Source organism: Nanorana parkeri, unplaced genomic scaffold (assembly GCF_000935625.1).
Source record: "Nanorana parkeri isolate BGI_ZX_2015 unplaced genomic scaffold, ASM93562v1 scaffold8, whole genome shotgun sequence".
Lineage (NCBI taxonomy): Eukaryota > Metazoa > Chordata > Amphibia > Anura > Dicroglossidae > Nanorana > Nanorana parkeri.
This window is the reverse complement of record NW_017306276.1, coordinates 1,546,254-1,574,241: the sequence shown is the minus strand read 5'-3', so window position 1 is coordinate 1,574,241 and position 27,988 is coordinate 1,546,254. Positions and strand designations below refer to the sequence as shown.

The 27,988-nt window shown below is 39.4% G+C and overlaps 1 protein-coding gene across 4 annotated transcripts in view; it reads left to right on the top strand.

Annotated features, from left to right (window-relative positions):
- Window positions 1–27,988, top strand: part of NBEA (neurobeachin) — a 553,993-nt gene that overhangs the window by 324,426 nt on the left and 201,579 nt on the right. For all 4 annotated transcript variants that reach the window (XM_018554206.1, XM_018554199.1, XM_018554191.1 and 1 more), the window contains 3 exons: window positions 14,608–14,672; window positions 17,135–17,243; window positions 27,094–27,260. In XM_018554206.1, coding sequence (XP_018409708.1) covers window positions 14,608–14,672; window positions 17,135–17,243; window positions 27,094–27,260 — 341 coding nt within the window. The remainder of the gene's footprint in view (window positions 1–14,607; window positions 14,673–17,134; window positions 17,244–27,093; window positions 27,261–27,988) is intronic.

Below are 27,988 nucleotides of genomic sequence, written 5' to 3'. Positions count from 1 at the left end.
TAAGCCATTCAATTTTTTTTTTTTTTTTTGGGGGGGGGGGGGTATAATTTACAATGACCATAGAGCTGTTAAAACCTTATAGTATACTTAAAAATGTTAAAGGTCAAACATAATGAATGCCATACAAGTTTATCCTTAAGAGTATCCCATCCTAAATGGCTTATAAATAAACAGCAGCCAGCCCAAGTCTCTGATATATTTCCAAGACATGGTTGAAGGCACAGGAGGTATTTGATCAAATTCAAAGTTCAGCATAGCTGGACAGTAGAGTTTTGAATGTGGATCAAGATGCAGATGCAGTTTGGAGCTCAGATTTGGATAATCAGTGACAGAATGTTGATTTGTTTGAGAAAGGGATTCACTTAGGCATTAAAATGAGGTAGACACACATCATATTCACCGGTGATGATCTCCAGATAAGTTTCTCCTGCCGGCACTGTTTTACTTTCAGCCTAAATTAATAAGTCTGAGATTCTTTTTAAAGCAGCCATTTTTTTCTTTATCATGTGTTTTTTATTATATGCATCATGGCATGAGTTACAGTAACTCTCCACTGAAGGGCTTCCTAGTTTATTCTGAAACAATTTCATGTAAAGTCACCCCAAATCTGCCCCTTTCTCATTTTTAGTAACAAGGCCAGGTACTGCCACTGAGCCTGTTTAAATATTTTAGTTGGTGTGCAGGAGATGATGGTAGATTGATATGAAATAGAATTACAGAAAAATATGTACTTCTGTTATTTAAAAACAGCCAGCTGGAACGCTGTACAAACATTCTGGATTTGTAAAATCTGTTGAGTTGTTTGGGTGGTGTGCATGCAAACGGAGCATAATTCAAATTAAAACATTCTAATAAAGAGTTCAGAACATAAAAGTGACTCGTTTGGTAAACAATACACATGTGTGTATGAACAGTACTGTGCAAAATGTTTAGGCACTGGAAAAATACTGGAAGAAGGGAGGCTGCTTTCCAAATTAATGAAATGTATTGTATTGTATTTATTAATAAACAGCCTTCAAAGTGCATAAACAAACTAAATCAAAGCAATAATTTGGTGTTTACACCCTTTGTCTTTAAGCCACATCAATTCCCCCAGGTACACTAGCACACAGTGAAGCATTTTGCAGACATATGTGGTCCAGTGTGTGATTAACAGCTCTGCTAAACAGGTGCTAATAATCAATAGGATAAAACGTAGGTTAAAAGTAATACTATTATTAAATAATCAGCTGTGCAGGAGGAATGAAACTGGGTGAGGAAAACCATGCTCTACTACTGCAAAAGTTAAGTTCACTGTAAAAACAAAAACTTCTGCATCCAGAAAGTCACTTACATGCAAAATTTTCAAGGAAGACGGGTTCTAGATGTGCAGCAGATGAAAGACACATTTACCTTTCACAATTGGAAGATGTCTAGTGGCACTATCCACTCAGATACCTGTGGGCCTTGTTCACCCATCTAGAGTCCAGAAAAGTTTGTTGTTCATGGAAGACTTGGGGCTTAAAAGTTATGCCTTTGCTGTGGAAACCAGATCAAAGCAACTCCCCTATACACAAAACACAACAAATGGTGTGGAGAAAATGGTAGCAGGTGCCCTGGGCTTGATAAGTCCAAATTTGAAAGAATTGGTTGCAACAGGAATGTAGTTAGTTTGCCAAGGGCATGGAGAGCAATACAGGGAAGAGTGCCAGCAACAGTGAAGCTTCTTGCAGGTGTGGGTTTCCATTTCTGCACATAGAGTTGTGGATTCAGTCAGAATTAATGGTCTCAATGCTGAAAAGTGCAGGCAGATAAATATCCATCATTCAATTACATCAGGGTGGCGCCTTGTTGGTTTGGTATTTGTCTCTGTTTATGCACTGAAGTTTCTGCATATGCTTGCACTTGTTAAATGTATTTGGAAAGTAAACATTGGGCAAAGTAACCGGCTTACTTTTTATTTAAACTTAATGGACCCCCCTCCCCTCTGTTGTAGATACCTTACTGCACTCTCCTGCCACCCCATTCACCAGCCAGAGCCATTGGCAATATTAATTGCTTTTAACTATGAGAGGTAATATGTGACCAATGCAGTGTTCAGCAATTGAATGGCCATTCACAAATCTTGACCATGTTCTGCCACATGGGAGTGGAAAAGTCTTCTGTGAGCACCAACACTGAGCTTACCCAAGGATTTCTACTCAGAGCTTTGGGAAGGGAATGGGTCTGTATGGAAGTGCTGGGATTGTAAGAAAACATAGCAGAAAAGGTGGACTTTAAAGAAAAACCTCTTCACTCTGAATCGGCCAACTGACAGGTTTACCTTAAGTAGAGTATTATAAAGACATCTGATTTACAATGTTACCATCAGAACCCTGCCAAGAAAACCTACTGCTTTCACGTTCTTTTGTTAGTTTTATTCCCTAAATTCTCCTGAGTCTGCAATGATTTGTATTTGAAAGATTTCCCTTTACAAACATCTTGGTCACTTAAAGTATATCTTAAAACCGCTGTCAGTGTTTTGTTGTGTTTGGTTTTTTGTTTTTTTTTTGCGATATCTGTCTTATTAGGTTTCCCTTTATTTCCTGTCCTGTATACTTAACAGGAAATGAAAGGATATTTTGAGGGGGAAATCCCTCTTAAACAGTTGTTATATAAACAATTGTCCCCATTGAAAGATTCACCATGTAATTCTGTTCTGGTGACAAGTAAAAATGTTGTATTTACCCTAATTTTCACTTGGTGACATTGGTGATCAAAAGAATTAGAGACTGTATCTCTCTAATGGGAAAACAAACGGTTATAAAAAGCTGACAATATACAGTGAGTGGCCAGATTATTATGACCACCTGACGTTTGTAGGCAAATTAACTATAATTAGCTATATTTTCGCGCTAAAGTTGCTAGAGGGCCAGACCATTATAAATAAGGAAGCAGGTTGTTTACCACAACAGTAGAAGTGATTTTTTTCGGAAGATATGGGTAATCAACGCGATTTAACAGCCTTTGAACGTGGGATGATTGTTGGCGCTCTGAGCCATGGAGCGAGTATCAGCAAAACAGCAGAATTCGTTAAATGTTCAAGAGCAGCTGTTGTTAAAGTGTTTAAAGACTGAACTGTCAGTCGAAAATCTGGGTCTGAACGTGCGAATTGTGGCCGTCAGCGACTAGTCAATGTTAGGGCAGAACGGAGAGTTGCAAGACTGGTACAAGACAACAGAAGGGCAACAGTGCAGTGTCAGATACCTCGCATCACCTTTCAACATCTCGTGGCCCAACAAAGTACTGATGGGGTGGTCATAATAATCTGGCCACTGAGTGTATCTAACCCCTAATCACTGTGTCCAAATCCGAAAAAAAAAAAAAGTTTTGCCTTGCCTCGTTATACTATAAGCCTGGGAAGCATAAGAGTGAAAGGGGGTGTAGTTGTTGGTAGTGGTTTATGGCAGGAGATTGTCATTAGATGGCTCCCCAAGTAAAACTTCATCAGCTCTCCTGATGAACCAAACTGTTGGTTGTTCTGGGTAAAATTAAACCTCTTTAAATGATTTAGTACGGTGAGGATTTGTAATTGGTAAGTACAGAGGAATAACTTAGCTGACTTTTCATCAAGTGCAAGAAAGGTTGTACTGAATACTTTGATGCTGATGACTAATATGTCTCCTGCAGAAGACTATTGTAGAACAGCTCATTTGCTCATCCTCTCGGACAGCTTCCTCTGACAAAAAAAGCATATGGCACTAAATTTATTTGCTTACATCAGGTTTGCCATGTTTTAGAGCAGACACAGAAGTCAGAGCCTGGACATATTTAACCAATTTTTTTTCTTGGATTATAAACAGAGGAATTAGGTTACTGTATATGTTCAGAGAGGAAGAGGAAATGCCACGTTTGTTTTTCTTTCATTTGCTACAGCAAATTAGATACTTTTATGCCCTTTACGATGGAAATTCCATGTTAACAACTGTAGATTAGCAAAAATGTTAGATTTTCTTTCCCTCCTTATCTGAGCTCCTGAATAAATGTACTGTTGCCAGAGGCTCCTATTTCGAGGTATGGTCTAAATTTACATGGACTATCAGATTACAAAAGTCTGAAGGTACATGTCATAGATAATTAATTTCATATGGGCTGCCTTCTAAATTCTGCAGGGTCCATAATCAGGACTTCTGTTCCCTATGGAGCTCTAGGTGAATGAAGAAATCTGCTTTCAGTGTTTTAGAAGTCTGTAATAGGGCACATAATCATTGATTTGGCCATCGCCCATCATTTCCCCTGTTTGCATCACTGCATTCTTAGAGTTCAGAAAGCGTGATGTTTTTATTCGCAAAGTACCATCCTGGTGATGTGTAGAGGGGTTCCACCAACAAAGACTGGAAAGTATTAAGTGGAACACCCCCCCCCACCCCCTACTTATAAATGCCATGTGCTAGTTTGTAAAATAAAATCAGCTCAGGACAGGGAAATCACATTATAAAGTATCGTCAGGCAAAAATCAGTTTTAATGCTGTCCCGAAAACACTCCTACTGTAATAAACTTAAAGTGACACTAAACTAAGGAATTTAACATTAAAAAATACATTCAAGTACCTTAACTATTAACAAAAATATATCTTCTTTGTGCATCACTGAGCTGTAGATCCTCAAATCATCTCTGAATTGGTGACTACTTTTGTTCCCCATGGTCCCTGCATCTGTTATAAAGTAGCCACTGCACCAAGCTCACTCATATGATGGACTACAATCTGACAACCAGTTTACTCATTTGTATTGAGATTGTAGTCCATCACGGGAGTCCTCTTGGAGCGATGGCTACTTTACAACACACACAGGGACCATGGAGAACAAAAGTAGCCACCCTCCGAAAGGAAGGACAGTGTCAGCACCAATTCAGAGATGGTTGGAGGATCTACAGCCGAGTGGTACACAAATAAGCTAAATTTTTTGTTCACAGTTAAGGTGCTTTAATGCATTTTTGGAGTCAATTCCTCTATCCCTCAGGCATGTTCTTTTTGCCATCAGTGTCCCCATTGTAGCCTCTCATAATTTACTATTTTAACAGCACTGCTGAGCAACTACCAGCATTCAGGCATCATTGTTTGGTCTCAACCCATTGTTTCTTAATCAGTTTATGCTACACGTGCACAGGCCTGCCTCAGAAAAATACATTGACCTGAGGGCAGCTAAAATAGGCCAAGCAGCTCCAGGTGAAGCTTCTAGGCTGGTCTATTAAAACATCTGATTGATACTGTGGTACATCTGTGGTTGAAAAAAACTGAAAATTATGATACACAAACAACTGTTCTATTGTCTTGCAGGGACTACATCCAGAGTACTGAATATTTTTTTTTGCAAGATTTATACTGCAATTTTCTGATTTTATTTATGTTTTATCAAATTATTTTTACTGAACTGTGTTAAAATTAAGGAAATGAAAGGTGTGGAGAAGTTCATTCTCCGACAAATTAGGCTTCGAGATGAAGGGGTCATTTACTTCTAAGCATTGTGTTGTGGGGCATGGCACGCATTAAAATACAGTGGATGAGAAAACCTACCCTTTAAAAACGTACCACACACAATGCACAGTATATGCCTTGTGGGACGCTGTGCTGCATTGCGCTCTACTGTACGATGTGTTGGGGTGCCATTTACAATGAATGGCACTCAACGTAGAACAGATGCATTGTGGCAGTGATGTCAACGTGCACATGTGTAAATTGGCCCTGAACGTGATGGTCTCTGAATACTTTGCTATAGATTCCATTTTCTACACCGCCTCATTTAGTACACTGTGCTCTACCTGTCCTATTCCAAACCATCTCATTTTGTTCATTTCCTGTGTTACTCTGCTTTGTTTTGTATGCTGTGCTTTATATTCTCCAGTCCTCACTGCTTTACCCTCTAAGCTGTACTGGGAATTCCCTATTGCACACCACTACATTCTGTACACTGTGCTGGACATTCCCTATTCCATACTGCTTTACTCTGTAGGCTGTATTGCACATACCTTATTCCACACCATCATTATCTGTACACTGTACTGTTTATTCCATATTCTACACCCCATCATTCTGTACATTCCCTTCTCCACATCGTTCCATTCTGTATGCTATGCTGTCTTTTGCTTATGGGCAATGTTTGCATGTAGGCTGGGCCTCGTGTGAAAGGGCCAGTTTGATGTATTTGCCTGCAGGTTGAAGTCCGCAATCCTCCCCTACCTACTCTTTTTAGTACTCATGTTTTTTTTTCCACATGAAGCTTTCTGTATAATAGAGATATCAAGGAGCCTGAAGTGGTGTGTTTTGGATTGGCTCTTACATGAAAAGCAGGGGGTTCTTAGATTTAGAGAGTCTGGTGGACTGATACTCATCAGCAGTCCCTGGATGAAAAACTAAATTACTCAGCAAGTTGGTTGTGCTCCCTATTCTAAATTAAAGGGTGTTTTTTTATTTATCTGCATTTCCATCTTCATTTACATACTGTAAAGTCACTTGTATAACAGGTGGAATAATTAAAAGCATATTACTTTTGGGCAGACTGTGTTCTGTTCAGCCTGCTTAGTGCCTGTGATAATATAATTAGTGGCTTTCAAAACAAGTGGTGTAGGGATTTTACTTTTACCCCCTTTTTGATGACTAGCAGATTGTATTCCTCTTAAAAAAAGTATAAATATATATATATGTCCCTGTCTTCTTTCAGATACTAGAGTTCTTTGTAATTGCTTCCAGGTTTTGCTCATTCAGTTATTTTAACCCTTTTACAACTATAGCAAATGACGGTGCTGAATTCTTTTATAAGGCAAATCACGTTGTTGTGGATGATACAAATTTACAATTGATTAAATGTTTACATGTTCTTGGATTACATATGTAATCTAAATATTCTCTTACATTAGAAAAAAAAATCTATGTTCAAGTGAAAGTATGGAGTAAATTGTTAGCAGACATAGTAGCACTGGCCCCAAAAAGTCATATTTAGTGAGGTTTTCATTTTTGTGCTTCAACGCTTAACAAAAACCATTCATGTTAAAGAAGCAATAAGACAAAAAGAAAACAATAAGTAGATTTTTTTTTTTAATGTGCAATAAATGTTACTTCTAACCTTTTTTAAAATCATTTTTTAATATTTTTTTCTACTCTACTGTTGGGGGCTTTGGTGAAATATCAGGGGTCTGGGGAACCCTTTCAAATAGAAAAAGAGATTGAGGACACAGAGTCGTAAATCTTTTTTTTTTTTCTGCAGCCCCTGTTGTGAATGAATAGGAAGCCTCTATACCGTGTACTCCTGTCTATTCATAAATTGAGGAGATAGTATCAGTTACCTCAGTTACCATGTCCACAATCATGAATGAACACGAAGTGATGTAGAGCACTTCATATTCATTTGTAATGTTGGCATTTTGCCCAAAGAACCATTTTTGCCTGATGTTTTGGTGACCGAAATTTCAGGACATCCCCTAAAAAATACTGTTGCATATAATTGGGTATTCTTTGTGTAGTGAATTTTCACCATATTCACCAAGCTAAGGGAAAATTCCCTTGCAACATGAAAATTTGTATGTGTTCGCTCACTTCCCGATCTACTGAGCCGACCTGTGACAGTCTCATTGTCACAGGTCGGCTAGAACTATGAGGTGAGTGAAAAGCACTCACCTCATAGTTCTCCTTTAGGCTGGGTTCCCACCTAGGCGTTCAAAGTATGCGTGTATGACGTGCGTTTTGCGGTGCATGGTTTAACGACGATTTGCAGCCCACAAAACGTGCGTCAAACGCGCGTTTACGAGGTGATGTGCACTTAAGGCTTTTTGTTTTACAGTTTTGTTCCCCCAAATTATATTTTGTGGTAGTTAAAAATGTTAAAAATGTTTACAGCGAGCAGCAGTCAAAGTACAACCTTCTGAAATCAATCAATCTATGTATAAAGTGTGTGGCAGAAGACCTGTGTGTTATTCCAACAAGTCAATGTATTGATACCAGCTGTAGCAGAAGGAAAGAGAAAATAATTGGTTGCTAAGAGAAAAATACAGGTAGTTGTATAGCCAAACTATTTATAAGGGGCAAAAAGTAACTTTATTTAAAAACATTACTCCCTGCAACTTATCAAACATCAGCTTTCACCAATATGTCTGCATTACCTGTTGAAAGTGAATTTGTGATATGTTGGATGACCTACAGAACATTATTGGACACATCAGCTTTTACCTTATTGCAGGGATACATGTGGGCTGATTTACTAACGGGATTGAGAATTTTTACACAGTAAAAATATTCACTTCAGTTATCCAATCATGTGAAATGCAAATTCATGTTTCCTGTGAATACCTAGTTATGTGCAGATGAATTAAGACAATAATTTGCTTTTTAGAAGATGGGATAATTAAAAGGGAATATTCACACAAATCTTTTTGTGTAAACATTCTCCACTCATTTAGTAAGTCAGCCTCAGTGTGTCTAGCAATTTGTCCTTTTATATCATATATTTTGCTCCACTATGCAGCCACCTTGGCGGGTAGTTAGTTGGAGTAAAATTCTTAATGCACTACACAAATATGGCTGGTTCCAACTAAAGTCTCCCGCATGTCTAGATGTCATTAGCACAGGGGGGCGAATGTCAAAAAGCAGCAACAACAAAATCACAGAGGTTATAACCCTTCCATATTATATCCAAAACTGAAAAAAAGATTTGTCTGGAGTTGAGCTTTGACCTAAGCTAGCACTAACGTTAAACTTATCTTATTGACTCCTTGTCCTCTATTTCTTATTCTGCTCTGTACCCAGTTTCTTCAATCCTCAGGGAAAGGCTAACCCTCTTCCTCCCCTCCCGTCCCTACCCCAGTGCCAGAGAAAAGGAACATTTCTTATAGCATGGTGCTGCAGTTAAAGAAATTGTGATTTACTTCTTAGTCTCTTTATGATTAGTTTTATTGCTTACTATCAATGCCCCTTTAAGGATAAGTGTTCTATAAAACAAAGTGCATTTGTCCTTTAGGCCCTGACGTAACCCTGCTCCCTCCTTCCCTCCCTCCCCATTCGCATATGCATATTTACCCAGTTCCAACAGGCCTGGCCTCCATTGTTTGTTGGCATCCTGATGCAGACATCTCCTCCTCCTGGCTGTTGTGCCCCCCCCCCCTTGACTTCTATGGGGCTTGTGTACCCAAATTTCATGGCTGGAAGATGAGCCCCATAGAAGTTTTCTTATAGCGTATCCTTTACTATCCCCTTCCTCTTAATGAACTGCAATAGAACCAGCATGCTTCCAACTCTTTCAGAAGTGTTGGTTGGATTTGCAGCAAACACATATTTGGGAAATGTTTAAAGTAAAATTTTATATTTGCAAGATGCACTGTTTAGGAGACCATCACTGTACCAAAGATACTTTTGCCTGTAGTATATAATGAAAACAGGATGCTTCTGTGCTTTCTAGACAACAGAGACATCTTGAGGTATCCAGTCACAGTGCAATTTCATTCAACACAGAATCCTCCCAGTCTACATTCTCTGATTAGAAGAGCTTGTTCACAGCTGTTGGGGAACGGAAATCTCTGTAACCAGGACAAAGACAGCAATAAAAATCCCATAGAAGTTCCAACCCTTTGTTCTATATCAAAAATGTAAAAAAAAAAAAAAAATCCAGAAAGCACATACAGATGATGTGTGCATAAGAATCCTTACGACAAAGCAGCAACGCGAAACACGACAAAGCGTTAATCTTCTCTATGTGCTTTCTGCAATAAAGTCTTCTGTTCTACCTCATCTACAGATTCCACCGGTGTTTCTACAATTTCTACTGCTTTCCAAAATGTTTTGCTCCTATGCTTACCCAGGTTTTTTCTGTAATGTATTGGTATATAGCTACATACGTAAGGTTTCTAGCTTTATTTTTTCGTAAAGGCTAATTTTACCTTTCAGACCATGTTTCATGTCACAGCCCCCAACCCTTTACTGTATTATGGGGTTCTTCTCCCCACAGCATCTTGTCTATAGTTGAATTCAGTGCATCTGTGTGTGGCTTTGTCCACACAGCCGCGTTATTCATTCACAGGGTGTGCATGAAAATACTATGTCTCATCTGCCACCATGGCAGAGGGACACATAGATCTCAATGGACTACATTTGCGGTGACATCACTGCACTTGTGGTCTATTGTTTGATTCCTCTAGTCCTGTAACATAAACTCAGCACAGACCTGGGGCTTCCTCGTATAGTCTGCAGCAGCATGGGCATTTCACCCCAATCCACTTATTAGTGGTGCTTTGCAAAAAATTTATAAAAACACACGTTTTTTAAATCGGCTTGAAATAATGATTTTTTTTTTTTTTTTGCAAAAGGTGGAATTAGCTTTTAAAGTGAGCATGTACTTCAATTTAAATATAGGCATATAAAAAGTGGCAACAAGCATATGATGCTTGTATTAGCCAGAAAAGCCTCTTTTTGTGGCCTTCTCTGATTTAGTTATTATTGAGGAATAACCTTCCCTGACTTAATGCTGCATCAGCCACCATTCCCTTGTCTAGTGATAAGCTTCTTAATTTCTCTCTCCTCGTTTTAGCTGCTCCCCCATCGCTGACCTTGATTTCTGTTGGGATGACTTATTGTCTTGTAGGGTTCTATGGGGCCCTACCAGATCCAACCTTACATGCATGCTCATAGAATACCTTCCACCTCTGACTGCACATACACAGCCAGCCTAGGGGAATAGCAATGGTGAAATCATGGCTCCAGCGCGTATGAGCAATAGCACTAAAGTTGATGGGACACATAGTCATGTGGAGTAAATCACAGCATGTACTCTCATACCGGCAGTTGCTGGATGCCACACAGAAGACACTAGAAGCTTCACAATTCACATGAAATAAATGTGTTTTTAGGAATTTTGGAAAAAAATAAATCATTATTTTGTAAGTTTTTCTTAGGGCAAAAGGGATGTATCTGCAGAAGAAAAGCAGAGGCTTTAGTACTACTTCAATTCAATTTATAGTAGTTGTAAAAAGTAAGACTTTGTATGAAACTTGAAGGAACTGGTGAAATGGGCTCCTGTCAATACAAATATAGTGCTCAAAAGGTATATGGAATGTAAGATGATATTTATTACATAGATATAAATTATAATAGTGTTTAATTTCTAGTTTTAATGATAGCCAATTCTGAGTCTATTGGGTAAAATATATACATGAGTGTTGTGAAGTAGCATCCTGAAATGTGTCTGTCAGACAATTGGCTTCTGCCTAAAACAGCTGATAGAAAGATTCCAGTGGTCAGTGCCTGTGGCATCGTTGACCTTCGTTGTATCCTTTGACTGCTCCTAGACAGGGCAGTGTGAGGCATGAAATTGCTTACATATTCTGTTTAAGAAAATCTACTCTGAAAACAGATTACTGCTCCCTGTAGTATTACATGTCCTGAGGACACAAATTAAATATGTCCCAAGTTTATTCCTGTGCTATGACTTAATGACTGCTGGAAGGAAAGAGTTGTAGGACAAGAAGAGAAGACGGCTACCTTATACAGTTGATGGTTTACTCTGAAGCTGCCCATACACCTTACAACTGTTGCACGACTTTCGTTGTGCGGTGGTTGTAAGGTGATTACAATTTTGTACGACCTGCCCATCTATTGCTCTGATATATATTGTAACTACAGTGTTGCTATGATGTGTTTAAATTTGTTCTTTTATATGCAAATAAACATTGCAAGTAGGAAAAGAAAGTTGTTTTTTGAGGTGTTATTTTTTTTTTTTGTACCCTTGTTAACTTTAAAATGTATTTCCACTTTTGCAGTCAAATTTGTGAAAGCCCTCTGTGTTTGTGTTTCTATTCACACAGCATACCCACAAATATTTTGGATGCCATTGGGTAGATTGTAAGCTACTGTGAAAAGTGTGTGAGTGAGTCCGCCCCCAAGATCAAGGGGAGCAGACTGCATTAACTTTCATTAACATAAAATGCTTCTAGATCGTTAACTCTTTCTTAGGACAGACAGTGTTTAAATCTAGTTTACAACAGTTAATAAGATTTGCCTGCACTGTACAGACATAGTTATTTATGGAAAATATTAATTCCCCAATACTCAAGCCCCCTTCTTGAAAGTAAAGAGAATAGAAGAACTTCAGTTTTAGAGTTTTCAGAAAAGAGTATGTGTGTGTATATATATATATATAAGTGCAAATATACTTTAAGGGCTTGTACACATCATCTTGAGTGCGTGCATTTTTTGTAAAATATGAAAGATGAGGTTACGACGAGTATATAGATACCCAACATGCCCAGGTTAAAAATTACGTGCGTCTGTGAAACGGCAAAAAAAATTATATAAATTACGCTTTAAAAACCCATACAGGTCATCACTTTAGAGATACGCGTAAATATTGGCCCTAGAGTTATTGCTCTCACGCTGGTGTGTGCAGCGATGCCCAACATGTGTAGCGCAATCTTTGTTTTCGTACACAGGTGCACCTGAAGCATGTTTGCGGGAATGTGCTCGCAGGGGACTTAAAAACATTTTTACATTATTTTTACATTTATTTTATTCTATATTATTTTTAAAACTTTGTTTTTTCTTTACTTGAATTGCTATTACATAGGGGAGCTTACAAGCCTCCATGTGATAGCATATTGGCGGCGACAGGTACTCTTTAAGGTGACACTAGGGGGGTGATTTACTAACCTAAACACACGCACGCACCAGGTGCGTGTGATTTTTACACAGCAAAGCGTATCTATCAACCAAAAAGTCTCTATAAGCATGTTTCCACTAATGCCATATATGGAAAAATCATGCACATGATGCATATATAATGCTGCTTCACAGTTTAGACAAAAATGGTTAGCTCATGCATTTACATTCCTGCATTCATCAACGCAAGCAACACAACATAGAGCTAATTTACACAACATCACCTTGCAATTCAGGGCAGGGCTTTGCACAACACACCTGCTGGGTGTGTACACACTACAAAGGTGTTTAGATTCCACCCATAGATCATGCTGGGAGGGAACACACTACAGAGGTGTATACACGTTCGTGGTGTGTTTATAAGGTTAGTAAATCAACCCCCAGGGGTCCAAAAGGCCACTAGTGTCACCTTTCCACTTTAAGCTGTTGAAGTGTGATCTGATCAGATCACACTTTAATAGCTTATTGCTGGGCTTCAGGAGCCCAGCAATGACAGGTCAGGGACCGGAAGTGATGCAAAACGCACTGCTCCCGGTCCTAAAGAGCGGGGAGGAGATCGGTGAACTGATGTTTGTCGCTCTTCTCCCCAGCTTCCCGTCAACACCCGAGATTCCAGTCCCAGTCCCACAGGAGGGGCAGCAGAGCCCGGGAAACACGGCGGGCACTTTACCAGCCCCTAGAAGCCATCTGGCGGCAGCTGAGCCACCATAATCACTTATTTTGTAAAGCCAATAGCAGGGAGTCTGTTTTAAAATGGGCCCGCTACCGAAGTCGTACTATGTACTACACTACTAATACAGGGTATTAAAGTTTTAATATTTAATACCCTGTTAGGGTATTTAATATTAAAACTTCCAAACCTGAATCTGCTGGTTGCCCACTTAACACTCTTAAGGTGTCCATACACCTTACAATTATCTGCAGATTTTCTGTCGTCAGATGGAAAAAGTGCAACAGATTGGCCCAGGTGGAGATTTCTCCATCCACACAGTTAAGTGTAGATGGAGGAATCTGTTGCACCTTTTCCATCTGACCACATGAAATCTGCAGAAAATTGTAAGGTGTATGGCCAGCTCTAGGGGATGTCTCTTTTTATGTAGAGTTTTTTTGAACCATGAACCAGTCAGTAGTTGAGATGTAATGGGGAGCAGAGGCAGAGTAATTACACTGTTAAAAAACCAGAAAAGTATAAAAAGCAAGTAACCGTTTTAAAATTATTTGTAACCAGCCCTGCCAGTGTTACAGCTTGTCCCAACTCCCGTCACTGTCACTTTACTGGTCAGGTTTTTATGTGAATATGGAGAAAAATATAAATATGGAAATTTGAAATAATAAAGTAATATACCAAATCTTATTGTTACAAACTAGGGCTGTGCAAATTAACGATTAATTTCTCGATTAATCGTTAATCTTTTTGATCGATTAACATTTTTTTGATCGATTAACATTTTTTGGAAACTTTCTGCACGAGCGCCAGCCAAGGCATTGGCTTATACACATACAGCACAGCAATTAAGTAATAAAATGAACTAGGATCACACTAATCCAGCACATTATTATTCTGAGTTGCCCCACTCAAGCGGCGGCCATATTGAGTGGGGCACGTGAGATTAATAACGTGCTGGATTAGTATGATCCTACTTCATTTTATTACTTCATTGCTGTGCTGTATGTGTATAGGCCAATGTAGTTGGATCTGTATGTGCGTTATAATTAATCGAAATTAATCGATTAATCGATTTAAAAGAATTTCAATGAAGCGAACACGAAAATTTTAATCAGTACCAGCCCTATTACAAACATTAACCACATACAGTTATAGGAATGTATTATTTTATCAATAGTGTTCATTTATAAGTTGTAGATTGTGTAAAATGATCAGCTTACACTTCCAAATCTTCTATTTTGTTGGTTATATGAGTATTGTTTAAATAATGAAATCTTGTATCCATAGGAATGGCAAAACTCGATTCAGAAGAACGCAGGATTGGCATTTATTGAACTCATCAATGAAGGAAGGCAAGTCCTTTTTACAGAAAATGTCTAGATTAGTTTTGCTTTGCTGCTTAGGTTAAACAAGCTCTTAACAATGTTAGCAACATGTTTTCAGTTTTGGTTCCTTGGTTTCAACACTAGAGCTAAACAGATTGTATACAAAGCCATGGAAGATTTCTACATCAGCACCATTTTAGCCCTGTAGGGTTGTTTCACACTGAGAATCTGGGGAAACCAATCTGCAGATCCATCTGCTGTTCCATCTGCTTTGGTCAGCGCAGCTCTACTTTCCGTACTCATATATCAGTGTAATCAGGAGTGCGAGGAGAATAATGTTGTAGTTGAAAGACTTAGTGCTGTCCAAGGTGCTACTTCAATCACTCACTTTTTGAACTATAGCTCAGTATTAGGTAAACAGAAAAAATTGAAGCCCATAAAGTTTCAGAGTGTCATTGAAGTGCAATACATCTCAGTTATTCCAAAAATGTGGGTTGTTTTAATGTATCATTCATCATGTTTTAATGTATGATTTAGTGCTTAGCTGCAGTTTATTGTGCAAATTGTGAGTACAATTAGGCTGTGATATGTAGCACTCCAAAATCCTTATGGAACTTGTTACTATCACTTTGCTCAGGTTTTATTCCCGGGATGCATTTAATATATAGAAGAGTCTTTGGGTCCTAGTAGAAAAGTATGACTGAAATATCTTTAAGCCAAATTGTTTTGTTTCTTTAGATGGTTAGTAAGGTGAAGTGGTTGATGTTTATTGATTTGCATGGACCCATTGTGGAAATTTCCTCTCAATTATGGTCTCAGTATTGTCATTGGTTCATGCAGTAAGGACACAGACAGGAATAACAACCTACCAAAGGTCCTATGCTGTCCCTTCTTTATCCAAAATTAAAGAAACTGTTTTGGCTAGAGTTATTTTAAAGTTCAGGGACAATGTATCAGAATTATGACTTCTTAGAGTTTTTAGATTAATATTTTTTTTTATTACTTATTTTATACATAGAACCCTCATCTATCTGTTTTATTTTGTCTTAGAATCTGAAAACAATACAATTGTTATATTAATGGAACAATGCTTTAGGTGTATTTACAGAAATGTTAAGGACATTTTGCCTAAAAGAAGCACAAATCAGTTGTTGTTTTTTCTCATGACGTTAAGGTACAGGGCTGACTTGTCATTCTCTGAAACATGCTGGAAGTAAAAGCCAAAATATGATGGGCTGCGATTTTCCTCTATGGTCTCTAAAGCAAGCCTCACTGTGACCAATGCTATGTCTTCTATTTGATGGTACAAATAAACAATGGAATTAGAGAGTGAGAGCATTTAGTATAAAGTGTTAAGCCTTGAGGCATCCTCACTAGTGTGCTTTACAAAAGCCTTCTGGTAATTGTGATAGGAATCTGAAGAGAATAAATTGTTATAAATATTTATTCTTCTTGGCTACTGCTCATGTGAATGCAGTTCATCAATCATAGCCAGGGTATGTAATTGTGCAGTTGTCAACAATTAACGGGACATAAACAGTTGATGAATGGGCGGTTAAATTAAAGTGTTCCCAAGGACAGACTGAAATTATAAACTAGGTAGTTCGAAATATTACAACAAAAGGATCACTATAATTAAAACAAAGCAAGGTTAATGAGATGTAAAATTGCATATAATGTCTGTAATATGATCATCGGATCCCAAATTTCAAGGCCTGATTTTACAGACAAAACTGTTGCAAGCATTTACAAATCTAACCCATTGAAAGCAAATGGAGTGTGGGAATATCAGACTGCAGAAATTAATCACCTCTGACTGAATTTGAATATTGTTAATAATCTAGCAAGAAGAAGTATTCTGATTCATACTGAGCAAAAATTTGTAACGTTTCTTGCAATTGGCGTAAAAAAAATTCAGTTGACTTAACTCTTTAATTAAAAAGTTTACATTTTTAAAAGTTACATTTTGAAAAATATGATTGCAAAAAAGTGTTTTTATTTTGTTTGTATGTTTATATCTTTCAAATAAAATAATATTGTCCTTTAAAGTTGTTAAAAGTAAATAGAAAAGGCTAGTGGTGTGTACAGTTCTGTACCAGTTATCTCAACAATTTGAGCTGATAGGTAAAACTTAAAAGTTCCCCTGACTAATGTTAAATTTCTTATTCATCTGTAGTTAACATTTCAGGTTGAGTAGATTCTGTCAGCAAATAAAAAAAGTTTAAAAAAAAAACCATGAGAAGAATTGATCAAAACTGGAGCAGACAGAATCTGGAGCAGTTTTGCACGGCAACCAATCAGCCTCTATCTTTCACTTTCAAATATTAACCAAATAAACAGAAGAGAGAAGCTGACTGTCTGCTCCAGGTTTGATACACTCCTCTCAGTGAATTCAGGCTTTAAGAAAATTAGTTTTTTTTTAAATATTTTAAACACATTGGATTTTGTAAACTGCTACATGTCTTATGTTTCCAAATGTTCTCTTCCAGACTGTTGTGCCATGCCATGAAGGATCACATAGTGCGGGTTGCAAATGAAGCAGAGTTCATTTTGAACAGACAGCGAGCAGAGGATGTACACAAACACGCTGAGTTTGAGGTAAGCAGCATTGTTGATAAAGTCCTGACTTTCTGTTTCCAATCTATCATCACGTCCCTTGTAACGTCATACACAGGGGTGTTTTTTATTCATATTTTAGCTAAAAGAACATGCGTTTAATTGAGCTCAGGCCTTAAAAAAAAGCTTTGGTTATTGTCAAGCACAAGGAACAAGTTTATTATTTACTTCCCTGTCTGAAATGTATGAACATATTTGCAGCTTGGAGGAATTCCCTCATAAAAAAAGTTCCATTATGTACTGTTATAATGCAGAGCCTAGATTTATTATGAAAAGCTTTAGAGCCTCTTTAAATCTCCTTCGCATTGTCAGAGCAGTATACACTTTTCCAGATTGTCCATCCTATGTTTTAGGATCAATAGAAGTTTGGACACGTTACTTACGCTTGTCGTTTCAGAAATAGTTTCTATATAATAAATAGCATTGCCGCAGGTCTTTATGGTACGTTTTTACAAAGGAGTTACAGTGTTTGCCTGTAAATAGTGTGAGGATGTATCTAGGAATTGTTTAGATCAAAGGGTGTTTAGAAATAGAATACTGGACTCATTTGCTTTGTTGTTCAGTATGCTCTCAGGTTACATATATGAAATATGTTAAGACAATGTATATTACAGTGTCTTAATATGCCAACAGGGAGCAAATGTTCCGATGCTGGCGACGTACACTGTACGTCGTCAGTCACGAAGGGGTTAATCTTCGAGGCTTAGGCTCTCATCACATCATAGGGAAATTCTGAGGGCAAACATTTACATTCTACTATTTTTGTAGATTTGGTAGAGATTCCCTTTCACTGCGGTTTTAGTTCAGGTGGGGCATCTGGCATCTTTGGTTTGGCGCAAAACTTTTTAACTGGCTCTCACTTTTCTCATGTTCATTCTGGTGAGAGTTGTATTCAGAATTACATTTTTATTGAGGCAACAAGCAGTTATTGGTCAATGAGCAACCTCTGGTCAATGAGTCATTAGACGTTAAGGGCCTTTTCACACCAGATGCGTTAGGCTGCACTGAACAGCTTTGCCTAGTAGAGTCCTAATGCATAGACAAAGCAAAATGCCTTGTTTACAGTGTAGTCAGTTCACACCACCATGTTGCAGTGATGTGTGCTGAAGAAAAAAGAATAGTACATGCAGTTTTTTTTCACTGCAGTTTGTTGTGACGCAGCGCACAGCATCACAACATGCTGCAGTACATAGAAGTGAATGAAATGTCACTTTGTGACATTTCAATTAAGTTCAGTAGCAAAAAAAGTTACACTGCACTGTTTTCCAACACCTTATCCATATGAGTAATTCTTCCCTTAGAAGTGATGCCCTTTCTGGACTTCTTAACATCCTGCAGTGTAGCCATGAAATGGACAGAGCTTCTATTTTTGCTGCCACACAAAAACATATATTTACTAGAAGGGAAAATCATTCTGCCCACCCAAATCTCTCCATTCCTGTCATAGACCCACACGGTTCAGAGCTCCGTGTCAGAGGGTTCGGTCCGTTCGTGACATCACGGTCGACTCCTCCCCCCGGCCGTAGCTACTCCTTAAAAGCACAGCTGAGCCACTCACTCGGCGTACTATCGTTCTGGATCGTCGAGCGAGTGACTCAATGTACTGAAACAGAGACTGTATTACTGCACGAAGTAATAGCCTTGTTCCATCGCTGCCTCCCACCATTACCAAACGAACCTGTCCTAGGTCCATCCTGAAGCCGTACCAACAACTCATCTTGAATAGTGATACCATCCACAGTTGTTCCCTGCTGTCTACAGAGAGTTCAATCAAACGCAAGTAAAGGGATAATTCCCAGCTGTTACTACTACTCACTAAGCTGGTTGTGCTGTAGTGGGATTCAGGAGGGAGCTACACAGATTCAAACCTCCTGTCTCCTTTCATACACTACTAAAATTGAGTTGATGAACTGTGCAAGGAAACAAGTTGGTTATAATATGACTGTTGCACCAATTACTTAGAACCGTATTGCTGGATTGATGTATCGTGAGAGGTGTTTCACAACTGCTGGTTGCTCTCACTTCCATAAACTGCATTGCTGATTCATAGAACTTGTATCACTTGCCCCTCCTACTAGATCCACTCTAACGAACAGGGTCCATCCTTTCTCACACTCCTCATCATAAAATATACTATACATGGGGGCGCATGCGCGCAGCTGCCGATGGAAGATGCCTTCTGAGACGGCTCCGCAGCTCGCCCAGGCAACTAAGTATATAGACCGCAGCATTAACCTCCCCAACCGTCAACTTGCCTTAGCCTGACACCGACTAAGGCAAGGTACTTATTTGTGTGCGTTGGTAACTGTCGTGCCCACCCAACTCTACTTGGACCTCGAGACTCCCCGTTCCTTCTACGGATCTACCATCCCTTCAAGTGTTGATCGCCTCTGCTGAGACCCTTATCTCTTATACCAATCCTCCACTTGAGAGAACGGACCCTCCCGAAGTGCCTTGATGATCACCTCTTATGACACCATCCTCTGCTCCACTGTGGGGACCTGTCTATCCCACTGGGAAAAGGGACTGTTCCCTAACCATCGAACCCTCTCATCTCACACTTGTGCAGCGAGCCCTTTTCCCTACTCCCCCTACTTTTCAACTGTCGTATTTCCAGCACAATATCCTTTTTGTTGGTGATTCACTGTACTATAGCATTGTTGGTAACTTACATGTAACCCACTTTTATGCACCATCAGTGGGACAGGGCCCTATTATCGTAACCCTTGCAGGCTTGTGATAGGCCCCCATCCGCAGACCCCCACCAGTCATGCTGCAGGCCTCTCCTCAGTTACTAGAGCCTACCAACAGCCGCCACTGACTTTCGGCCTTGGCCCTTAGTTGGCGCACTAGACACTGACTACCTCTGACTACCAAATAGTAATAGAACCCTATTACTATTTGCCCTATACTACCTTAAGGCCACTTGACCTAGGAATGTACCTCTCAATGCCTAGTTAACTCACCCCCCCCTTACACCACCGGTTCTGTTAAAATTCTGTTGTTGAACATATTTAATGTACTTAACTGACATGTTCTAGATTCTTTATTATTCTACAATGTTTTATATACAAGGTTGACAAACGTTTTGTTTGCAGATATCTTTGCCTGGGCGAGCGCGTCACTGTGCTCCCCATCTCTTGGATACCTTAGGAGGTATGTGGTACTTTAGTCCCATCCGCCCAACGTTCCAGGCATGTTGTGGATTCTATCCACTACTTGTTTTCGTATTTGTTTTGCTGTTTGATGTGTCTTGTCTTGTATATCCCTTTCCTCTTGTCATCCCATCTTCCCACCTTCTTGTCCTCCCTTTTCGGATCCTCCTGTTGCATTCAGAGTCGAGCCATGTGTCGATATGGACATCGGTACCAGATGCCTCTCGTTCAACCAGTTTGGGTGAGTACCATAAGCCTTATCCCCATTTGACCCCTTAATGTGCAAGGCCTCAACTCCACAAACAAGAGGACACAAGCCTTCAGATTTTTCCAATCTGCCCACACTGATATAATCTTCCTCCAGGAAACTCACTTCTCCAGAACGTCCTGCCCCAAATACTTCAGCTCCCAATTCCCGCAGATATACATGGCCAATGACTCGTGCAAAAGGAAAGGGGTCCTTATTGGCTTCCGCAGATCAGCAAACTTTACGTGCCACTCGGAGACCCGCGATCCTCAGGGACGTTACCTGATCCTCACGGGTCTCCTGGATGATAAGGAGATTACGCTAGTCTCCTATTACGCCCCGATTGTGGATCAGATAGCCTTCTTTCGGGACCTCCTAGACAAAGTTTGCACCCGTTCGACGGGTGCAGTCATCATGTGTGGAGACTCCAACATGGTACTGTACCCGCATCGAGATAAATCCAAAATTTCTCCTAACTGCCTGCACATGGCAAAACCCTTCAGAGATCTAATGTCCTCCTACTCACTGGTAGATAGCTTGAGGGAGGTCAACCCACATAGCATTGACTACACACATTACTCCCATCCACATGCAGTCCACTCCCGGATTGATCACATCTTCACCTCTGCAACCCTAACTCCCCACATTCTTCATTCTCACATCTTGCCGATTCCGTGGCCCGACCATTCAGCTGTAACAATACTTCTTCCTACCCTGCTCCCCGACCTGGACCTTGAATGACTGCCTTCCAGCCGACCCCTCCACCAAGACCCTGCTAGAGTCCTACATTGCAGAATATATCCAAATCCACCAAACACCTGATATCTCCCCTGTCACCCTATGGGAGGCTCATAAACCTGTCCTCAGGGGTCGGATCATCCAGTTGTCGTACAAAATTAAGAGGGAAAGCTTGCGCAAGACTGGCCTCGTTTGAGAGAGCCTTCAACGAATGCTCCCAAGCCTTCTCTCAAGACCCCGGCACACAAAACTCCCTTAGAGTCGGCCCGCCAAGCACTGAATCTTCTGCTCACTGTCATAGACCCACACGGTTCAGAGCTCCGTGTCAGAGGGTTCGGTCCGTTCGTGACATCACGGTCGACTCCTCCCCCCGGCCGTAGCTACTCCTTAAAAGCACAGCTGAGCCACTCACTCGGCGTACTATCGTTCTGGATCGTCGAGCGAGTGACTCTCTGTACTGAAACAGAGACTGCATTACTGCACGAAGTAATAGCCTTGTTCCATCGCTGCCTCCCACCATTACCAAACGAACCTGTCCTAGGTCCATCCTGAAGCCGTACCAACAACTCATCTTGAATAGTGATACCATCCACAGTTGTTCCCTGCTGTCTACAGAGAGTTCAATCAAATGCAAGTAAAGGGATAATTCCCAGCTGTTACTACTACTCACTAAGCTGGTTGTGCTGTAGTGGGATTCAGGAGGGAGCTACACAGATTCAAACCTCCTGTCTCCTTTCATACACTACTAAAATTGAGTTGATGAACTGTGCAAGGAAACAAGTTGGTTATAATATGACTGTTGCACCAATTACTTAGAACCGTATTGCTGGATTGATGTATCGTGAGAGGTGTTTCACAACTGCTGGTTGCTCTCACTTCCATAAACTGCATTTCTGATTCATAGAACTGTGTCTAGAGAGATATCCTGTTCCAATCTCCCAAATTCACATGCGGGTTCACTTCATCCTATTAGTAGCCATTTCTCAAACCATTGCAACTACAGACAAACAAATTACGTATCAAGTAACCAATTGTATTGCTTATACTCCTACCCCAAATCCAATCTAGCTGTAGGAAGATCCTACTCACCGGTTACATATGCAGATCTACTTCCAACTCTTTACTGCTACTTCCTCCAACCCAAACTACAGAGACTGATAGCTCCAGATCCTGCTGCCTCCTATAGCATCAGGGTAATACATCTCCACCACATAGGAATAGGGGTATATGATGTGTAACGGTTCCCCTTGGTACTGAGTGCATTGGGGTTCCGCAAAACTGAGCCCAAACATTACACTTCACACACACTCCGCAGCTGAGATCCGCATTAGACATAACCGTCGACTGTTACAATTGCTTGCTTGGTGGCTCATTTCAGTAGACTTGCTAAATTGAGTAGACATCTGTTGATCCGTATGGCCCATGCCAGCTTATTGACTCTTGTTCAAATTTTGAAGTTAGGGGCACTCTGCTTGGTGAGGGAACTCTTTTAAAATTAGTTTGGGATAGATTCATTTTAGAGAAAAGCTTGGAGTATAGGCAAGGATGTGAAGAGCTTGGACGATATTACTGTTTACATAAACCTTCATGTTAGGTATACAAAGTATTCTTTTCCCTAACTTATAAGAGACGTTCGCATGGGATAAGAACTTTTTATCAGTTTCTGTAGTTTTTATTTAAGTAAAAGACATTATCTTCACTTTGCATGGGGTACATCTCTTATCAACCTGTCTGCCAGTAGTCAGAATATATACATCCTCTGTTCTGCTCCCTGGATTCTGGAGACATACTGGTAGTAGATGTGCTCAGAGGTAGTCCTTCCACTTTATAAATCTTTTTCTGTAAATCAAGAGAGATTTATGCTTACAGACATGGGCCTCTCAGACAATGGTTTTCATTTTCGAATAGGAAACCAGCCAACTCTTCACTCTCTGATGATTTGGAAACAATTTCTGTGCAGGTATCATTCACATAGTGGTGGACTGGACAAGCCCACGTTAAGAATCACTTTTGGCTTTCTGCAGAGCAATATAGACCTTTAATTAAGATATAATGCTGTTTGAGTTTGCTGTAGATTTCAGAACGTCTGAAGAAAATTCCCATCTTGTGCCTACACTTCATAAGCAAGGTGTCAATATAGAAATTTAAGAGAGCACTAATTACTTGTTTTAAAAGGTTCTAGCTCTAGGACTGTTTTTAAACATTTAGCAAGTCACCAACCTGCAACAAGTATGGACGTCTGGAGATGAAACATCACTGACAGCATTCTGTTTTGTGTCAGTGACTCCCTAAGTTGTATAAAAAAATTATACAATTGTTGCTTTCTACACTTGGCATCTTTTAAAAACAAATCATATATGATCCCTTCTCTTCTCATTAGCAAAATCTAAGCCATGTCCTAGTCCATATCATACCTTTTTCAATCACTCACTTGATGACATGTTAATAGTTAAAGTCCTACTTCTGCTTAAGCTTGTATCCTCTTTGTCTTAGTCCTGTGATATTTTGAGTCTTTACGTTTGCTGAAAAACAAGTTTGGCCAAGATGGAGATGTCTCAGCAGTATATAATGGTTAATGAGGACAGGAGGAACGGGATACTATCTGATTGTCCTGTTTCATGACCTTCTGAGCGAGAAACATGGTTCACCAAGTTTGGGATCTGTGAGATCTAGAAGGGCATAAATAAGCCTCCTCCATCCAGTTGAAAGGTTTTTAATATAATACCAGCCTCCGTTTACAGAACTGGGAAAGAGCAGGCTTCCACCTCACAGTTTTTCCGGGCAGTTGTGTTGATCAATGCACCTACTTATATCTAGGACAGTCACTTCAGACTGTTGTCCCTTCCTGACCAGTTTACATCAGCGGTTCTCAACCTGTGGGTCGGGACCCCTTCGGGGGTCGAATGACTATTTGCCAGGGGTCGCTGGGAGTCTCCTGCTATTAGATAGGGGCTCCCGGCCGCCCGGGAGAGAAACACTTTCTCCCGGAAAGGTTTACTCTGCTCAATGGAGCAGAGTAAACCTTTCGCTGCGATCGTTTTTTGGGGGTCACCACAACTTGGCAAATGTTACCAAGGGGTCCCGGCCCTAGAAAGGTTGAGAACCACTGAGTTTACATGATAGCTTTTTCTCTGTTTGCCCAGTCATGGAACAATTCTATTACTTTGATATAAAAATGTAAGTATCAACAGATTACTGATAAAATATGTTGGAGAGAACTGGTGTACTACAGCCATGATTTAATACAAAAGAGAATCTCTGAACAGGTTGGCTGTGTTCTGTTTGCATTTCCAGGATTAATTTTCGATTTTCATATGAGTGTGCTTTTAATAGCTGTGGACCATGTGTGTGTCCCTGTATGTGTAGCTTGGACATTGTGAATTTGACATGAAGCAGATTGGATTGAATAGACAAAATTAAATATAGAACTGTGTCCGAGTTCTATAAAGGTGCCCTCCAGCTGCAGAGCACAAGCCATCCCAAGACTTGATGAGCTTCTTATCTCTTTCAGACAGTTCTCTTAAGCCTGCAGTTTGATGTACTAGTCCTTGTGCTGTGACTTACAAGAAAAGATCAGATTGAGAGACATTAGATTGTGAGGTTTTATATTGGGTTTTTTTTTATATATATTTATGTTTTTTATACCTAGTGATTTAGGCAGCTGTAGTTCTCCTTTTTTTTAAGGAAAAAAATAAAAACACTGTCCTATGCAGTTTTCTAGGGATTGTTCTTCAATATTTGTAAAGATGAGCTGAAATTTTGATTGGTCCAAATAATATTTGCTAGACACAAAATATTCCAGAATTTTGTTAATTGGATGCAAAATCGAACCAGTTTCACAAAATTCATAATGAGCTGTTATAATTGCAGTAGGTTCAAATGTCTGAAAATCACAATGCACTTATTGTGGCCTTCTGTATTGTGCTTGTGACCAGCTAAAATCACAGTCAGGCTTTTTAATGATTTTTAAAATTATTTTTGGGGGGTATTGCTTTGTCTGACTTAAAGTATATGTTCTTAATCTTATTAATGTATTTTTATAGAATGTGATACTCATGGAGTTGCAAGAAAAGATACATTTTGTTTACAAATACCCTAAAATATCTTGAGATTTTTGTATGTTTATATTGTGAAGTCTTGCAGGCAGCTGGTAGTTGGAAAAAGGCAAACCATGTTTTACATGAATTAACAATGAGATGCAGTTAAAGTATTTAGTCAAAATGATTCACTGAAAACCGAATTTCAGGTAAACTTGGTGAAAAGGACCTCACCCAAAAATGTAAAGTCTGCCAATTCAGGAGTCTTCCAAACCCCCTATTTAAAAGCCCTGGAGAAAAGTTAAAAACTATTCTTGCCTTACACCTAGCTTCTGTGCAGGAATGGGTGACTTCACACTCTGACAAGATCCTGGAATTGTGTGCATTCACAGTACTGAGCGGCCATTTCCAGGACTAAGTGGCGTCATACAGTAAAGATCGCTGGATCAGGGCTGAAGAGAAGTATAAGACCTAGTGGACAGCACTTGGAGGGTGGGGACAATTTAATATTGGGCAACTGCACAAAGGTACAGTTGTCCTTTAAGCCAGTCTTGTTATTTATATGGCTGTATAGCTAGACAGGTGAAACACTGTTTTCAGGTTCATCTTTGTAGCTGACAGCATCACCTCTACTCTTCAGGCTGTGGTTTGGACAATGAATTGCCTCTGTGCAATGAGCAGACATATGATCCATGAAGCTAAAAAGCTAAATCTGGTAATAATATAGTGATCTTTCTGGCTATGCGGTGTGACAGAGGTGTGAATCACAAGAGTGTCTGAACAGGATTGCACATCCCTGAAAACAATAAACCAGTAGTGTACCTGTATATGTATTGCACCTGTGTATTTTGCTGTATGTCCAGAGTTTCACTGTAAATACAATTGAAGAATGGATGAAACCTCAGTCATATACTGAATGTAAACATAGTAATGTTTATGGTGGCATGATGTCATTACAGTTCTTATATTTCTGCTACGTAAGCTATTATATTTCCAATGTTATATATATATATAATTTCTCTTTTTAGTGTAAAAGTACAGCTATCCTTTAGATGATGTGAACCACCCTACTTTAGTTCCTGCAGTGTAATCTCTTTATATGTGCTGTCCTTGTATATTGAGAGTCATTTTTCAGATATCCGAATATTTCTCTGAATCATTGCATCCACTTTCATGTACTGTTAATATTCATGAAACCATCATTCAGAGTGAAGCGTAATAATTTAATCTTGCGTTCCAATTAAAGAATGAAATATTAGCCTCATTAAAGAGTCAGACTATTGTGCTAATTGCTTATTTGCTTTCCAATAAAGGAACATTTAAAGAATGAATTTGCTCTCCTTATCATTTTTTATTTTTATAAATTAGGATTTTTTTTTCTGTCAACTGGAAGTAAATAAAAAAAGGTGTTAGGTTTAGAGCCAGTAACACACTTAAAGAGATATATTTTTAAACGTTTGCACAGACATCTGCAGATATTTTATAAGTTAGGTCATTCTTTATTCTCTTTCTATCAGTTTTTCACCTAAAAGATCCAGGAAGCCTGGGAGCTGTGAAGCCTTCTGCATAACTTTACTTGTTTGTATACAGTATTTACATTTTGGGGTAACATTCAACAAGAATATGACGTAATGAATTGTATTTCTTTCTTTTAGTCACAGTGTGCTCAGTATGCTGCAGATAGGAGAGAAGAAGAAAAGATGTGTGATCATCTCATCAGTGCAGCCAAACATAGGGATCATGTGACAGCCAATCAGCTGAAACAGAAGATCCTCAACATTCTGACCAATAAGCATGGAGCATGGGGAGCCATATCTCAGAGGTAAGTAAGCACAATAAGCTACTGTATATTTGCTGCTATCGGGATATGAATGATAAGTTAAGGCATTCACAATAGATCTAAAATAATATGACATAGATGCATAAATATTTTTAGAAAATTGTTGCTCTTTTAAACTAATAAACTTTTATCACTAAGGTTGTACATAAGAAGTCATACCCTTAAAATACATACCTAACCCTAAAGAATCCAGCAGTCCACAATTCCCCCATTGTTGGTCACATGTGCAACTTCCGAGGCATTGATCAGGTGATCTTAGCCAGAAGAACTGGTGTCGTTTTCTGGGCCTTATTTTACAATTGGCAGCCCAATCACTGATTCCCAGAAATGATGACCATACCTCCTGGCACTTCTCCTCTCTGCAGTCCTAAGTGAAAATGTTGAATCCAGATATAAGGTCCCCTTTTGTATACCTGAATGCAGAAAAGCCTTCCTGCCTGAAAAGGTAACTTTTATATTAAATAAAATCTTACAAGGCAGCATGTTATTTTAGATTAAATGAGTTTTGTGAATCATTATGATCATACAATCGAGTCTGGAGTACCTGTACAGCTAACAGGCACTGCTGACTAGTCGACGGTTCTGTCTGAACACAAATCCTTCACTTTGGCTAAGATTACATGACCAGTGCCCCAGCATTTTGTCACAACGAATAAATCCCAAAACAGCATTTTGTTTTTCAAGGTAGGTCAGATGGCCTACAAGTTGGG